Raw genomic sequence first — 16,812 nt, forward strand, 5'->3', positions numbered from 1 at the left:
TTTTATTTTTTATTTTTATCTTTTTTTGAGATGGAGTCTCACTTTGGCGCCCTGGCTGGAGTGCAGTGGCACGATCTCAATTCACTGCAACCTCCACCTCCCGAGTTTAAGCGATTCACCTGCCTCAGCCTTCTGAATAGCTGGGATTACAGGCGCGCACCACCACACCTGGCTCATTTTTGTATTTTTAGCAGAGACGGGGTTTCACCATGTTGTCCAGGCTGGCCAGGCTGGTCTCGAATTCCTGACCTCAGGTGATCCGCCCACCTCGGCCTCTCAAAGTGCTGGGATTATAGGCGTGAGCCACCATACCTGCCTTATGTACTTATATTTTAATGAGACTATTTCTCTTGGTTTTCTGATAAATGAGTTACTGGAACCCTTATGAATCTGAATGCAAAAGAAACAGCTAAATGTTATGTAATTGTTGTGTTTAAAAACCAGATTATAAAACTATCTGTATTATATGATTACAGTTTTATAAAAACAAAACAACGGCCTAAATGTGTATAGTATAAAGGCTGGAAGAGTCAGCACTTTCATGTTCTCAGCGGTTATCCTTGGATGTGAGATCTCATGCACTTTTTGCTCTCTTCTTTGTGCCTTTCCATTTTGTATGTGTATTTTTTACAATCTAAAAAGTTACTTAAACATATGCAGGTAAAAACTTTTTTTACTCGTAAAGCATTTGGTGCTAATTTTAACTGTTCTTTTTTTAGACAGAGTCTTCTCACTCTGTCACCCAGGCTGGAGTGCAGTGGTGTGATCTTGGCTCACTGCAACCTCTACCTCCCGGGTTCAAGTGATTCTCCTGCCTCAGTCTCCCAAGTAGCTGGGATTATAGATATGTGTCACCATGACCAGCTAATTTTTGTATTTTTAGTAGAGATAGGGTTTCACCATGTTGGCCAGGCTGGTCTTGCACCCCTGACCTCAAGTGATCTGCCTGCCTCAGCCTCCCAAAGTGCTAGGATTACAGGCATGAGCCACCACGCGTGGCCTTTTTTTAAAAGCTTTTTTGTAAGTCAGCTAGCAAGAACACAGGAAGAAATACTCAAATCTCCCTTACCCAGCTGGGGGCTATGTCAGGTTTTATAAGCATAGGGTAATGAGTTGTGATTTGATTGGATCTTGCAATAAAGTAATGCTGGGAGGTGTGATCTGACTGGATCCTGCCATGGGGTGACACCAAAACTCAATCTGATTGGATCCTGGCTCCTGCCATGGAGTGTCCAGTTCTTAAATCAGTCTCAGCTCTTCAGGCCGAGCTTTTAGGTTCCACTCCGTGGTTGCATGCTTGGTTAACCTGGGCATGCACAGGGTACATGCCCTTCAACCTGTGGGTCCATGGCAATTGAAAAACAACTGACAACCTCATTACATAAAAGTTGAACTGAGCCGGGTGCAGTGACTCACACCTGTAATCCCAGCACTTTGGGAGGCCAAGGCAGGTGGAGGTCAGGACTTCAAGACCAGCCTGGCCAAAATGGTAAAACCCCATCTCTACTAAAAATATAAATATTAGCCAGGTGTGGTGGTGCACCCTTATAATCCCAGCTATCTGGAGGCTGAGGCAGCAGAATCACTTGAACCTAGGAGGTGGAGGTTGCAGTGAGCTGAGTTCGTACCATTGCACTCCAGCCTGGGTGACAAGAGTGAAACTCCGTCAAAAAAAAAAAAAAAGTTGAACCAGATTTGGTCTGATGCAGTTACAGATCTACAAACCTCACCCCCACCCTCCTGCCAACACCTTCCACTCCTCATTCTTGAGGGATTAGGGATGGAGGTCATGCTTCTGCTTCGACTTCATGCTGAGCACGGCACTGAGTCCCCTAAAGGGAAAGGAATGAAACTCTTGGGCTTCTGAGTTCAAATGAGTTCTGGGGTCCCCCGGAGTAGCTTGAAAGGCTGGTATTGTTGTAATACAAGCTGAAGGTGGAAGTGTTGGATCCTGGAGGACAAACAGCTCACCATCCATTTAAATAAATAGGACCAAAAAGTAACAGAACAGTGGCCATGAGGGGCCCCAACAGAGGAAGAAACCAGGCGAGGTGCGGTATAGTGGACTCGACTGCCTTCTAAATCTCAGTTGTTGGCCGGGTGTGGTGGCTCACACCTGTAATTCCAGCAAAAGAAAAGCTGAGGCAGGGTGATCACGAGGTCAGGAGTTCAAGACCAGCCTGGCAAACATGGTGAAGCCCTGTCTGTACTAAAAATACAAAAATTAGCTAGGCATGGTGGCATGTGCTGTAGTCCCAGCTACTCGGGAGGCTGAGGCAGGAGAATCGCTTGAACCCGTAAGGTGGAGGTTGCAGTGAGCCGAGATTGTACTCCACTGCACTCCAGCCTAGGTAACAGAGCAGGACTCCATCTCGGTCAATCAATCAATCAATCAATCAATCTCAGCGGTTGAACTACCCTTGACATGGTTCAGCTCTGTATCCACACCCAAATCTCATGTCAAATTGTAATTCCCAGTGTTGTGGGAGGGACCTGGTGGGAGGTGATTGGCTCATGGAGGCCGACTTCCCCCTTGCTGTTCTCGTGATATTGAGTGAGTGCTTGTGGGATCTGGTTGTTTAAAAGTGTGCAGCCCTCCCACTTCACTCTCTCTGTCTCTCCTGCTCCAACATGGCCAGACGTGCTTGCTTCCCCTTCGCCTTCTGCCGTGATTGTCAGTTTCCTGAGGCCTCCCCAGCCACGCTTCCTGTACAGCCTGCAGAACTGTGAGTCAATTAAACCTCTTTTCTTCATAAATTACCCAGTTTCTCATAGTTCTTTATAGCAGTGTGAAAACAGACTAATGGACCCTTCTGGTTGAAGGAATGCAGCCATTCTGCTTGTTTGACTATGTCCTTTCTATTCATCTCTATTTCCTGGGAGGTGTTTATCCAAGTGCAATAGGAGGTATTGGTGACCGCACAGTCCCCTCAGTGTTCTGCTAGTAAATAGTTGAAGGTTGATCATTGATCTCCTGCGTTTTCAGTCTGGCATGGAAAAGCCCCCGTGCAACTGGTAAAGATATCAATAAGCACCAGGAGGTATCTAAATCCACCAGGAGCCATAGGCATCACGTTGACGTCCATTTACCAGTCTTCCCTGGCAAGATTCTTCTGAATTGTGCTGCCTTGGCCAAAAGAGGTATGGGAGGGGCTGGGCTCAGTGGCTTGTGCCTGTAATCCCAACATTTTGGGAAACCAATTCAGGTGGATCATTAGAGGTCAGGGGTTCAAGACCATCCTGGCCAACATGGTGACATCCCATCTCTACTAAAAATACAATAAGTTAGCTGGGTTTGGTGTTGGGTGCCTGTAATCCAAGCTACTCGAGAGGCTGAGGCAGGATAATCGCTTGAACCTGGGAGGAGGAGGTGGCAGTGAGCTGAGATTGTGCCATTGCACTCCAGCGTGGGCAACAAGAGTGAAACGTCATCTCAAAAAATAAAAAAAAAGTCCAGGCATGATGGCTCATACCTGTAATCCCAGCACTTTGGGAGGCCAAGACGGGTGGATCACGAGGTCAGGAGTTCAAGGCCAGCCTGGCCTAGATGGTGAAACCCTGTCTCTACTAAAAATACAAATATTAGCTGGGCATGGTGGCATGCACCTGTAATCTCAGCTACTCAGAAGTCTGATGCAGGAGAATTGCTAAAACCCAGGAGGGAGAGGTTACATTGAGCCGAGATTGCACCACTGCACTCTAGCCTGGGCGACAGAGCCAGACTCCGTCTCGAAAGAAAGAAAGAGAAAGGAAATTCCCCAGGGAAGTACCTCGGCTGATTTCATAAACAGGTACCGAAGGAAGCAGAGGCATGTGGAGGACTTCCCCACCTCATGCAGCTATTTGGGCCGTGGCATCTGAAATTTGTTATTTCAGAGTCACCCCTTTGATGACCTTAACAGTGAACTGCAGTCATCTGTTTAGGCCTCTCCATGGCCCACGTCAATGCCGGTATTTCTGTTTGTTGCACATTTGATTTCCTTGTTGTTGGCATTTAGAAGGCCCCCTGTTTCCCAGATCACACCACGGGCATGGACCACAGAGATTGCATCTTGTGAGTCTGTAGAAACGGTCAAGGCCTTGTCCTCTCTTAGGTCCAGAGCTCAGGTTAATGCAGATTTTCCCGGCAATCTGTGCTGAAGTCCCTGTGGGGAGGCTCCTGGCTGGTTTCCTGTAGGTAGACAGCTACACGTCCTGCCCTTCATTGGCTTCTTTTCGTGAAGCTCCTGCCGTCTACAAAACATGTCTCCCTTCTTGAATCACATCTCTGTTATTGAAACTCTAGAAGTCGACCGGGCATGGTGGCTATGCCTATAATCCCAGCATTTTGGGATGCCAAGGCGGGTGGATCACCTGAGGTCAGGAGTTCAAGACCAGCCTGGCCAACATGGTGAAACCCTGTCTCTAATACAAATACAAAAATTAGCCAAGCATGGTGGCCACTGTACTCCAGCCTGGGCGACAGAGCAAGACTCCGTCTCAAAAAAAAAAAAAAAAAAAAAAAAAGAGAAAGAAAGTATCATGCTTTTCTGCATTCTGTGAATTGTTTTAGTGAGTTATCGAACTTGAGGGCATGGTGGGAACCTCCAAATTTGCAGCCAGTTGGTAAGAAGTACATGTGGTCTGAGGACACCCAAGCCTGCAGGTGTGTCTAAAGCGAGGGCAGCCTAGTGGGGGCCGGTGGCCTTAACCTGTGGCATTTGAGGTAACATCAGGGAGTTGACATCAGAATTGCATCACATAGGCTGGGCGCGGTGGCTCACGCCTGTAATCCTAGCACTTTGGGAGGCCAAGGCGGGCAGATCACGAGGTCAGGAGATCGAGACCATCCTGGCTAACACAGTGAAACCCCGTCTCTACTAAAAATACAAAAAATTAGCCAGGCATGGTGGCGGGCGCCTGTAGTCCCAGCTACTCGGGAGGCTGAGGCAGGAGAATGGCGTGAACCCAGGAGGCGGAGCTTGCATTGAGCCAACATCACGCCACCGCACTCCAGCCTGGGTGACAGAGCGAGACTCCATCCCCCCCCCCCCAAAAAAAAGACAAAAAACAGAATTGTGTCACACAGGCCAGATGCAGTGGCTCATGCTTATAATCCCAGCAATTTGAAAGGCAAGGTAACAGGATCGCTTGAGCTTGAGTCTGAGGCCGCAGTGAGCTATGACCACACCACTGCACCCCAGTCTGGATGACAGCGCAAGACCCCAACTCCAAAAAGAAAAGAGAAAAATCACAAAGAATTGCATGGCAGAGTGCCTGTCTTTCACAGCTTTAACTGCTGCAGGAACTTTCTTTCTTTTTTTTTTTTTTTGAGAGGGGGTGAGGAGACAATCTCTGCTAGTGATTCTCCTGCCTCAGCCTCCCAAATAGCTGGGATTATAGGCGTGCACCACCACGCCTGCCTAATTTTTGTATTTTTAGTAGAGACAGGGTTTCACCATGTTGGCCAGGCTGGTCTCAAACTCCTGCTGGGATCATGGGCGTGAGCCACCACACCCGGCCACCTTTAGAGTTTTCTTACCACCTGGTTTTCCTCTCTCAATATCTTTCTCTCATTTCCTGCCTTAAAACTCTAGCTTGGCATCTGGGCGCAGTAGCTCATGCCTGTAATCCCAGCACTTTGGGAGGCCGAGGTGGGTGGATCACTTGAAGTCAGGAGTTCGAGACCAGCCTGGCCAACATGGTGAAACCTTGTCTCTACTATTTTTACAAAAGTTAGTCGGACTTACAGACGGGTGCCTGTAGTCCCAGCTACTTGGGAGGCTGAGGCAGGAGAATTTGTTTGAACCCAGAGGTGAAAGTTGCAGGGAGCCGAGGTTGTGCCACTGCACTCCAGCCTGGGAGACAGAACAAGACTCTGTCTCCAAAACAAACAAACAAACAAAAAACCCTGTAGCTTGGGATCAGCCCTCTCTTCTATTGTTTTTCTTTAAAAAATAAAAATTAAAAATAAATGTAGATGCTATGTTGCTGAGGCTGGCCTCAAACTCCTGGCCTCAGGTGATCCTCCCGCCATGACCTGCAAAACTGCAGGGATTGTAGGTGTGAGCACTGCACCCAGCCTTATGGTTTTTTTCTACATAAAAAACAGCACAGGATTATCTTCCAGAGCTAATAAATACGTTCAAATAACCACAACCCCATTAAGGAAAAATATCACTGGGCAGCAAATAATCAATCCAGACCAATATGATCACAATTGCTGTGAAGGTGAGAAAAGTTCATTTTTATTATGTTTCCCCAAGAGACGCACTCTATTGTTCTCTTGAAAACACACAGCTCATGTCCTCCTTTAGAACACACATCCTCTTTAAAGTAACATACAAACATACCAAAACAAGGTAAAAAATTACATCTGAATTCTCACATTTCAAACATATATGAAATACCAAATAAAAATTCATTTTTACAAGAATTTAGGGGAACTACTACATAGCTATAAATGTAATATATATGTTAACTAAGTATCATAGATAAAAACCATGCTCCCTTCAGCAGCACGTGTAATAATACATACAAAGATTGAAAGGTAAAAGATTTAGGATGAAAAGAATCCTCTCTTAAAAAGGAAAACAAAATTATATGTATGTGTATATAACAGTTATAATACCCATCACACAGCTTTATAGAAACAGCATCTATTCAAAAATACCAGTATTTCCAAAATATTTAAAATAATATTTAAAGTAATAATAATATTTAAAGAAATAAATATATTTAATAAATATTTAAATAAATAAAATAATATTTAAATAATTCTATATCCATGTTTTTCAAAATAAACCAATAAAATAGATAGTATATATTAGACATGTTAGTATATATATCTGAGACATGTTAAAAATCACAACTGAATTCTCACAATTCAGTCACAAACCTAAACAGCAAATAAAAATTTCTATCACCAGAATTATGTTTTTTTCTGGTGGGGAACTACCAATAGCTATAAATAGAAGAGATTATTATGGAAGTATCATAGATAAAAAGAGTGCTCGCTTCAGGAGCACATATAATAATACAGAAACAAATTTAAAGATAATAAAATATTTAGGATAAAAAGAATTGTCTCTTAAAAATGAAAAGAAAATTATCTTTATGTATATATAACAACTATAATTCTCATCAAAAAACTACAGGAACAGCATGTTTTCAAAAGTACAACAATTTCCAAACTATTTGAAATAAATCTATGAATAATTCAATGGCTGACATTTTCCAAACAAACCAATAAAATGCAGAGTGTGCATGAAGCTATCTGTTACAATCTGTGGCACTGATATTTCACAAAAGAATTCTGTGCCAATCTGAGCCCCTGCATTGTGCCTTCAAATGCTCCTGGACTGTGGCAACCAAGTCCGTAAGAAACAGCCCCAGGGAGGTTGGAATTCAGCAATATAAAAAGGGTGGTGGTGCCGCAGGAAAGGGTGGAACTGGAAACACTCCTGGTTTCTTACTTTTCTCCAAGGACTCCTAGAAGGACCCCACCCCCCTCCCCCCACCCCTGCTCCTAGGAGGACAACGTGATGACTGTATTCAGCTCCATCAAGAATGGTCCAGGTTCTTCTAGGTGATCTGCACAAATGGTTCCTCTCCTCCTGCCTGGTGTCTGCCATTAGCATTGGAATAAAGTTCCTGCTGAAAATCCACATCTCCCCTGGGTCCGGTGTTCTGGAAGTGAGAGAGACAATGTCACACTTCAAGGAGGCAGCTCTCTAGACAGGAAGGTTATTCACGTCCCATGTCAAGTCTAGAGTTCAGAGCAATTGAGAAATGCAATTTTATCTGCTGCCTTTCATTCTATACCCTGCTTCTGAACCATCGTGTTCAACTGTGAAACTCACACTTTGGTGACCACGACTCCAAAACTCACTTAATACACCCAAGGTCAGCCCCAGTGATCTGCTTCATAGCAAGGACTTTGGGTGGGTCTGCCCAGGGAGTAGGGCACCCTCAGAGAATGTGGCTTTGGACTTCATTACAGCTGGGGCCTTTTGTGTCACTTAAGATCCAGACTTGTAACCATGCTAGATGTGTTTCTAATGTGACAACATCATGAACCACGAGTCCAGAAGCCTAATCCTTAATCCTACCTCCTCATGATGAAGTCTCATGCTCTGTGCTCAACGTGGTTAGCTGCACAAGATGTAAACCAAAGCTTCACTGAACCCTCGACCCAAATCGGTAACTCAAGTGCGTCAATCATAATGAACCTCCCCAAACTCAGTATTTATGATTATTTTTGAGGCAGGGTCTCACTCTGTCGCCCAGACTGGAGTGCAGTGGCAGGATCAGGGCTCCGTGCAGCCCCGACCTTCCAGGCTCCAGCGATCCTTCCGCCTCAGCCTCCTGAGTAGTTGGGAGTAGAGATGCGTCCCACATCGCCTGGCTAATTTTTGTATTTTTGTGGAGAGGGGATCTCGCCACGTTGCCCAGGCTTGAAGCCGGATCAAGCAATTGGGTTCTTCGGATTTCCGAAATAGACCCCAATATTCTGCCTTTACCCCGGAGGATGCAGATGTACCTTCTCTCAGGCCGATGACCTCAGGCCTCCACGGTCCCTGGAGCTCTAGGAAAGGCGAGCGCGATCTCGCGCCCACACCCAGTGCTCTGGGTCATAAGCCTGGATCTGGAAAAACAAACGCCCTTTGAGAAGACGGGGACTCGCCAGGATACCCCTTTCTCCCCTCATCCAGCCTCCAGCCCACCCAATTCCTCCCCACCTCCTCCACCTCCCCAGGCCGCACTCACCTCCTCCAACTCCTCCAGGGAAACCCAAGCCCTGCCGCTCATGGAACAGAAGAAGTGGAACCGACGTTTCTGGAACAGGACTATCTGAGAGCGGTTCTTCCTGGCCCTCGGGTTCATGCAACGGCGTAACTGGAACCGACGCTTACGGAGCAAGGGTATGCGAGAGTGGTTCTTCCTGGCCCTCGGGTTCATGGAACGGCCTAACTGGAACCAACGCTTACGGAGCAAGGGTATGCGAGAGCGGTTCTTCCCATACAGGAAGTGGAAGATGTTTTGTTTGGAGTCCTCGTCATCCTCCTCCATGTCATTGGCCAGGTAGCTGAGGACAGAAATCAGGTTGCTGCTCAGGGGCACCACCAGGAGAGGCCTCCGGCTGAGGTCAGCTTCCCAGAGAGGAAGGTAAGGGACCGTCCCTAGCTCAGGACTGGCACCTACCCTGCAGAGAGCCATGCCTTCCTCAGGAGGGCTCTGCTGGACAGAGACCTGATCAAGGGTGTCTCCCACTCCTTCAGGATGGAGACAAAAACCCAACTGGTGGCCGAGAGTGGTGGCTTACGCCTGGAATCCCAGCACATTGGGAGGCCAAAGCAGGAGGATCACTTGAGGCCAGGAGTTTGAGATAGGCCTGGGCACCATAGCAAGACCCTCGTCTCTATTAAAAATATAAGAAATATGCCAGACGCGGTGGCTCATGCCTGTAATCCCAGCACTTTAGAAGGCTGAAGCAGGTGGATCGCTTGAGACCAGGAGTTGGAGACCAGCCTGGTCAACACGGAGAAACCCCATCTCTACTAAAAATACAAAAATCAGCCTGGTGCGGTGGCACACCCGTTAGGCTTAGCTACTCAGGAGGCTGAAGCATAAGAATTGTGTGAACCCAGGAGGTGGAGGTTGCAGTGAGTTGAGATTGGGCCACTCCATTCCAGCCTGAGAGGCAGAGCAAGACTCTGTCTCAATAAACAAACAAACAAACAAACAAACTGTCCAGGTGTGGTGGCACAGCCCTGTAGTCAGAGCTAATAAAGAAGCTGATGTGGGAGGATCGCTTGAGCCCAGGATATGGAGGCTGCAGTGAGCTATGATCTCACCACTGCACTCCAGCTTGGGGGACAGGGCAAGTCTGTCTCAAAAAAATAAAAGAAATTGAATACATTGATATTTTGCCAGGACCCTGCCTTCTACAGGCATCTAGTCTAATGGGACTGGGAGTAATCAAGGCAGATGACCTAATCCCAGTGTCCAGGATGTAACTAGAGAGCTACGGGCATGCAGAAGTTGGAAGATGAGGGAAGGCATCACAGAGGCTGTGGGGTGAACTGACTTCAAGGAATGGGTCCTTCCCTTCACAGCCACATGTGTGCGGGACACCCAGACAGAAAACACAAACACAAAGTCGAGTGGAGGGCATTTGGAAGGAGCAGTGAAGCCGAGCCAGGAAATACCAAGATGGTGAGCCAGTGTGCTTGTAGAGATTGTAGAGAGGGTAGAATTGACACTGTGGACCCTGGCCTCGATAGAGAAAGGCATCAGCTAAGGAAGTTGTTCAGGTGGGCAGTGAGGTTGTCGTGCTTTGGAAAGATGTTCAGGCTGCACTAGGAAGCCCCCTGGCTTGGGGAGAGACTCCAGGAGACCCCAGCGGGGAGCATTTGACAGTGGATTCGAGTGATGCGAGGGGGACCTGAACTGTGGCCTCTGTCATGGGAACCCAGAGGAGGTCGATGGCATTTGTGGTTGATGTGGGAAGGAGAGAGAGAGAAGAACCAGAAACGTCTGCTTGCTGGAGGAAGCGGCATGTCCGCTCCTCCACTCCTTTTCTTTTCCCCTTATGAGCGGTTTATGGTTCCTTTTGTTTTATTCTTTTATTTGTACACTGGCATTGGAGTTTGTTTTTTTGGCTTTTTTTTTTTTTTGAGAAAAAGTCTCACTCTGTCACCCAGGCTGGAGTGCGGTGGCTCGACCTTAGCTTACTGCAACCTCCACCTCCTGGGTTCAAAGGGTTCTCTTGCCTCAGCCTCCCGAGTAGCTGGGATTACAGATGCACACCACCACACCCAGCTAATTTTTCTATTTTTAGTAGAGACGGGGTTTGGCCATGTTGGCCAGGCTGGTCTCGAACTGCTGACCTCAGGTGATCTGCCTGCCTCGGCCTCCCAAAGTGCTGGGATTACAGGCGTATGCCACTGTGCCCAGCCTGAGTTTCTGTTTAGAAACAACAGTCTATGATAGTATAATCCTCTCTTTTTTGTACACAGAGTAAAGAGGACAAACAGGTGAAAGAATAAATGAAAGGCTGGAATCCCACTTCCCCCGCTGTCCCAGGGCATTGGATATTGATGGATAGGAGGCAGCAAACCACTCACAGAGCCAGGAAGAAATGAATGCGTTGGTATAGCCAGGAGGGGAAGTCAGCCCGGCTGAAATACGCTATGACCATAGCCAGGAGATACTGATGGAGAGAAAGGAACACAGAGAGGGAGAGGTCACATCTTGGAAGAGGAAGATTGTGGAGAGGGGGAATGAGGGTCTGGGGAGGGGCTGCCCATCAGAGAAGGGCCCTCAGTGTTGGGGTGACTGTACTCATTTGGAAATTGTGGGATGGAGGGGTATTCGAAGGTCAGATGCAAATCCGAGAAGCCAGAGGAAGGGTTTTGGGTGATGCTCCCAGGATGGTGGGCTCCGATGGGATCTTTGGAGGGAGTGTGTCTAGGTCGGCTGGTGTCAGGAGGGTCTTTTGTGTGCCAGGCAGAGAACTGTCCCGAAGAGCTGAGAGTAGAGGGGCCAGGAGCTTCAGGGCTGCGGCCAGACTGTGGCCCAGAGCTCAGATCCCAAAGGACCCATAGGAGAGGCAGGGGCCACTCATTCACTCTGCAAGAGACCAGCAGAATCCTGAGGGAGATGCTGACAAATCATAAAAAGACCAAGAATAGCCGGGAGTGGCGGCTCAAGCCTGTGATCCCAGTACTTTTTGAGAGGTGGAGACAGGAGGATCATGTGAGCCCAACAGTTCGAGAACAACCTGGGCAACATAGTGAGACCCTGTTTCTACAAACATTTCAAAAATTAGTTGAGCATGGTGGCATGTGCCTAGTCCCAGCTCCTCAGGAGGCTGAGGAAAGAAGATTGCTTGAGCCCAGGAATTAGAGGCTGCAATGAGCTATGATCATGCCACTGCACTCCATCCTGGGGAGCAGAGCTAGACTCTGTCTCACAAAAAAAAAATTTGTGGGTGCCAAGACTCAAGACCATGGGAGCTGGTCGGGCACAGTGGCTGACATCTATAATCTCAGCACTTTGGGAGGCCAAGGCGGGTGGATCGCCTGAGGTCAGGTGTTCAGGACCAACCTGGCCAACATGGCAAAACCCCGTTTCTACTAAAAACACAAAAATTAGCCAGGCGTGGTGGTTCATGTCTGTAATCCCAGCTGCTTGGAGGCTGAGGCAGGAGAATCGCTTGAACCCGGGAGGCATCAGCTGCAGTGAGTCAAGATCGAGACACTGCCCTCCAGCCTGGGCAACAGAGCAAGACTCTGTCTCTCACACACACACACACACACACAAAAAGACTGTAGGAGCATCTGGTGGGAGGTGGTGGAGGGAGAACTGTGGGTTTGGAAGCTGCGCCCTCCCCCCAGCCATGCGTTGGAACAGGAACAGTTACATGGAGAACAACCTTACCTTGTCCGACACCCTCAGATCTTTGTCCCAGGCCAGGAATCTTTTAATGACAGGATCCTCTGTGATTAGAGAGCAGATGTCAGTGTGAGAAGCAGGACAGGGTTTCCGTGGGAGCAGCAGGGCAGCGAGGAGAAGTGTGCCTCCCGGGGGGAAGTCTCAGGATTGTGGCCGCGGGTGAGGTGGATGGGAGAGGGGAGAATGACTTTCACTGGGCAAGGGAGAGAGGCTCCTGCTCTGAGACTCCCCTGAGAAGAGGCCGAAGGAGGCCCTGGGTGTGAGAATCTACAGGATGTAGAGCTGGGAATCAGCCAGGACCCCCTCCAGGAGACACGGAGGGACCACTGCAGAGTCATAAAGGGATTCCCATCATTTCCTCGTGAGACAGTCACATCAGGGTGTGACCATGGCCTTGGTATCCCCCACTATGGATGGAGACACTTAGGTTTAGAAAAGTCAGTAAGAGACATTAAGTTTCAGAGGGCACGGCTGAAACCACTTTCTTTATTGATTTTGTTTTTCTTTGTTTGATTTTTATTTTTATTTATTTATTAATTTATTTTGAGACAGAGTCTTGCTCTGTGGGCCAGGCTGGAATGCAGTGGCCCGATCTTGGCTCACTGCAACCTCTGCCTCCCGGGTTTAAGCGATTCTCCTGTCTCAGCCTCCCGAGTAGCTGGGATTACATGCATGAGCTACTGTGCCCAGCCTTGGTTTTTCTTTTGAGACAGGGTTTTGCTCTGTCACCCAGGCTGGAGTGCAGTGGTGTAGTCATAGCTCACTGCAGCCTCAAAGTCCTGAGTTCAAGCAATCCTCTTGCCTCAGCCTCCCAACGTGCTGGGATCTCAGGCGGGAGCCACTGCGCCTGGCCTGAAACCAAGCTTTCTTGTCCCAAGCGCTGACCTTTATCAAGTTGACCTAATCCTTTATCATCTCCTAAGTGTCCCTCATGAGTGATCACTTCACATTCCTCCCACATGGAGAGCTCACCCACTGGGGCATATTTTTCCCATTGGAAAAGTGTGGTTATTGGAAGTTTCCTGTTTTTGGAAAGAACAGGATTGGAGGTGCTCTCTGGGGTGTCCTCCTACCAAGCAGCCTGTTGAAGGCCTCGTGGTGCTCAGGGAGCACGAGCAACACTCGCCGTCGCTTCAGCTTCATCTTGAGGCCACACAGCATCTCCGCCACCCAGATCTCCTCAGGCTCAGGGGCGAGCACCTTCCGTGGCTCCTCCTCCAATGACTCCTCAGATTCGTCCCACCACTCCATCTTCCTTTTCCAGCAAAAGGACCTATGCAGGGGGCTGGGATCTACCCCAGGGGCTGAGTAAAGAAACCAGGCCATGGTGTAATGCTTCTGCAGTTGATCACACTAGAGCCCGACCCAAAACCCCAAACCACTCTCCATCCTCCCCAGCCTCGCAGACTGCTGGCTTCTCCAAGCCATCTTTCCTTCTGTTTGTCTCCTCTGCTGAGCTCCACGTGCCGCTCCTTCTCCTCCCCATTCTCCCGTTTCTCTGTCCTCAGAACACTTCCTCATATCCTTCCCTGGTCCCTGGCTCTCTGAGTCCCTTTTTTGTTGTTGTTGTTGTTGTTGTTGTTGTTGAGAAACAGTCTTGCTTTATGGCCTAGGCTGGAGTGTAGTGGTGCGATCTTGGCTCACTGCAACCTCCGCCTCCTGGGTTCCAGTGATTCTCCTGCCTAAGCCTCCCAAGTAGCTGGGATTACAGGTGCCCACCAGAACGCCCAGCTCATTTTTGTGCTTCTAGAAGAGACAGGGTTTCACCATGTTGGCCAGGCTGGTCTCCAACTCCTGGCCTCAGGTGATCTGCCTGCCTGGCCTCCCAAAGTGCTGGGATTACAGGTGTGAGCCACTGCACCCTGCCTCAGTACCTCCATTCTTCCCACACACCCTCCTCACGTGCTCCTTCCTGACTTCTGGGCCCTTCCTTCCTTCTTTTTTTTTTTTTTTTGAGACAGCGTCTCACTCTCTCACCCAGAATGGAATGCAGTGGTGCTATCTTGGCTCAAAGCAACCTCTTCCACCTGGGTTCAAGCGATTATCCTGTCTCAGCCTCCCGAGTAGCTGGGATAACAGGCATGCCTGGCTAATTTTTGTATTGTTAGTATAAATGAGGTTTCGCTATATTGGTCTGGTTGGTCTCGAACAACTGACCTCAAGTGATCCACCCATCTCAGCCTCCCAAAGTAGTGGGATTACAGGCATGAGCTACCACACCCGGCCTTCGTTTTTCTTTTGACATAGGGTTTTGCTCTGTCACCCAGGCTGGAGTGCAGTGGTGCAGTCATAGCTCACTGCAGCCTCAAAGTCCTGAGTTCAAGCAATCCTCTTGCCTCAGCCTCCCAACGTGCTAGGATCTCAGGCATGAGCCACTGCACCTGGCCCGAAACCAAGCTTTCTCATCCCAAGCGCCAAACTTTATCAAGTCTAGCCTAGTCCTCTGTCGTCTACTAAGTGTCACTCATGAGTGATCACTTCTGAGTCCTCCTGCATGGAGAGCTCACCCACTGGGGGCGTATCTTTCCCATTGGAAAAGTGTGGTTATTGGAAGTTTCCTCTTTTTAGAAAGAAGAGGATTGGAGGTGCTCTCTGGGGTGTCCTCCTACCAAGCTGACTGTTGAAGTCCTTGTGGTGCTCAGGGAGGATGGGTGACACTCGCTGTTGCTTCAGCTTCATCGTGAGCCCACACAGCGTCTCCACTACCCAGGTCTCCTCAGGCTCAGGGGCGAGCTCCTTCTCCGGCTCCTCCGCAGATTCATCTGACCACTCCTTCTTCCTTTTCCAGCCAAGGGACCTACATGGGGGGCTGGGATCTACCCCAGGGGCTAAGAAACCAGGCCACCGTGTAATGCTTCTGCATCTGATCACCTTAGACCCCGACCCAAAACCCCAAACCACTCTCCATCCTCCCCAGACTCGCAAACTGCTGGCTTCTCTAAGCCATCTTTCTGATTTTCTCCTCTGCTCAACCCCATGTGCCGCTCCTTCCCCTCCCCATTCTTCTCTCTCTCTCTGTCCTCCGAACACTGCTTCATGTCATTCCCTGGTCCCTGGCTCTCTGAGTCCCTCCTTTTTTGTTTTGTTTTGTTTTGACACAGAATCTTGCTTTGTCACCCAGGCTGGAGTGTAGTGGTGCAATCTCAGCTCACTGCAACATCCATCTCCTGGATTCCATTTATTCTTCTGCCTCAGCCTCTCAGGTAGCTGGGATTACAGGTGCCTGCCATAATGCCCAGCTCAATTTTGTACTTTTAGTAGAGACAGGGTTTCACCATGTTGGCCAGGCTGGTCTCAAACTCCTGGCCTCAAGTGATCCGCCTGCCTTGGCCTCCCAAAGTTCTGGGTTACAGGTGTGAGCCACCGCACCCAGCCTGAATTTCTCCATTCTTCCCACACACCCTCCTCAGGTTCTCCTTCCTGACCGCTGATCCTTCTTTTCTTTTTTTTCTTTTTGGAGTGCAGTAGCGTGATCTCAGCTCACTGCAACCTCTTCCTCCCAGTCTCAAGTGATTCTCCTGTCTCAGCCTCCTGAGTAGCTGGGATTACAGGTGTGCACCACTACCACTTGGCTAATTTTTATACTTTTAGTAGAGATGGGGTTTCACCATACTGGCCAGGCTGGCCTTGAACTCCTGACCTCAGGTGATCCGCCCACCTCGGCCTCCCAAAGTGCTGGGGTTACAGGCGTGAGCCACCGCACCTGGCCCCCTTCCTTCGTCTTAGTCAATCCTATCCCACCTCTTCTTCCACCAGTCCCCTCACCTGATGGTCCCAACACTTCATCATCCACCACCTCCTGGAGGGGGTACCCCGAGGTGCTCCGCTGGGGACTCTGCTCATTCTGGGGGTGCGGTTGACGGCTGGTCGTGATCTTTCCCGTAATCTGTCCCCTCTTACAGAACCTAGTCTCCGTTCTGTCCATGGCCTTCTTCTGGACACTGCTAGGATCCAGAAGAGTATGTTATCAATTCTCAAGCCTAGGAGAAGTCAGGAGTGGAGAACAGCTCTGAGAAGATACTGTTGTCCAACTGATCTCCAGGCACCACGGAGTCCGGTCCCTCCAATCAGGAAGGTCGGAATCTCTGATGTCATGGCTCATGCCAACCTGGCAACCAGTTTGAAAAAAAACACATATAACTGCCAGGCTGATCTCTTGTCCTGGAGATCCTGGGTGAATGGTATCTCCTGCCACTGTCCCAACCTCAGACCATTGTCCAAAAGCATCTTCAGGGACTCCACATCCCTCTGTTCCCTGTCCCAGCAGAGGCTGTGTCCTCTCCACTCAAAGCCTGAAGCATGTTGGGGTCTCTTCGTCTCTGTACATGCCCATTTCAGAGTCCAGTCTGGTGGGAGAGGGAACAGAGTGGGAAA

At 49.0% G+C, this 16,812-nt stretch overlaps 1 protein-coding gene across 1 annotated transcript; it reads right to left on the reverse strand.

The window, feature by feature from the left end:
* Positions 1–6,769: 6,769 nt before the first annotated feature.
* SPDYE6 (speedy/RINGO cell cycle regulator family member E6) lies at positions 6,770–16,363 on the reverse strand. Its single transcript, XM_054656177.2, has 7 exons — positions 16,204–16,363; positions 15,048–15,266; positions 13,512–13,742; positions 12,424–12,482; positions 11,109–11,194; positions 8,749–9,067; positions 6,770–8,626 (listed from the first exon to the last, which is right to left on the reverse strand). The coding sequence occupies exons 1-7, from the start codon at positions 16,361–16,363 to the stop codon at positions 8,567–8,569; spliced, it is 1,134 nt and encodes a 377-aa protein (XP_054512152.2). The 3' UTR covers positions 6,770–8,566.
* Positions 16,364–16,812: the final 449 nt, after the last annotated feature.

Source organism: Pan troglodytes, chromosome 6, assembly GCF_028858775.2.
Source record: "Pan troglodytes isolate AG18354 chromosome 6, NHGRI_mPanTro3-v2.0_pri, whole genome shotgun sequence".
Lineage (NCBI taxonomy): Eukaryota > Metazoa > Chordata > Mammalia > Primates > Hominidae > Pan > Pan troglodytes.

What these genes read in the sequence shown, in the direction of transcription:
- SPDYE6 (XM_054656177.2), bottom strand. Translation starts at nt 16,363, where the DNA reads ATGGACAGAACGGAGACTAGGTTCTGTAAGAGGGGACAGATTACGGGA. An exon ending in GGCCTTCAACAGGCTGCTTG is followed by an intron (nt 12,483 to 13,511) that starts GTAGGAGGACAC and finishes CTCTAATCACAG; the next exon opens with AGGATCCTGTCATTAAAAGA. An exon ending in CCCTGGAGGAGTTGGAGGAG is followed by an intron (nt 8,627 to 8,748) that starts GTGAGTGCGGCC and finishes TTGTTTTTCCAG; the next exon opens with ATCCAGGCTTATGACCCAGA.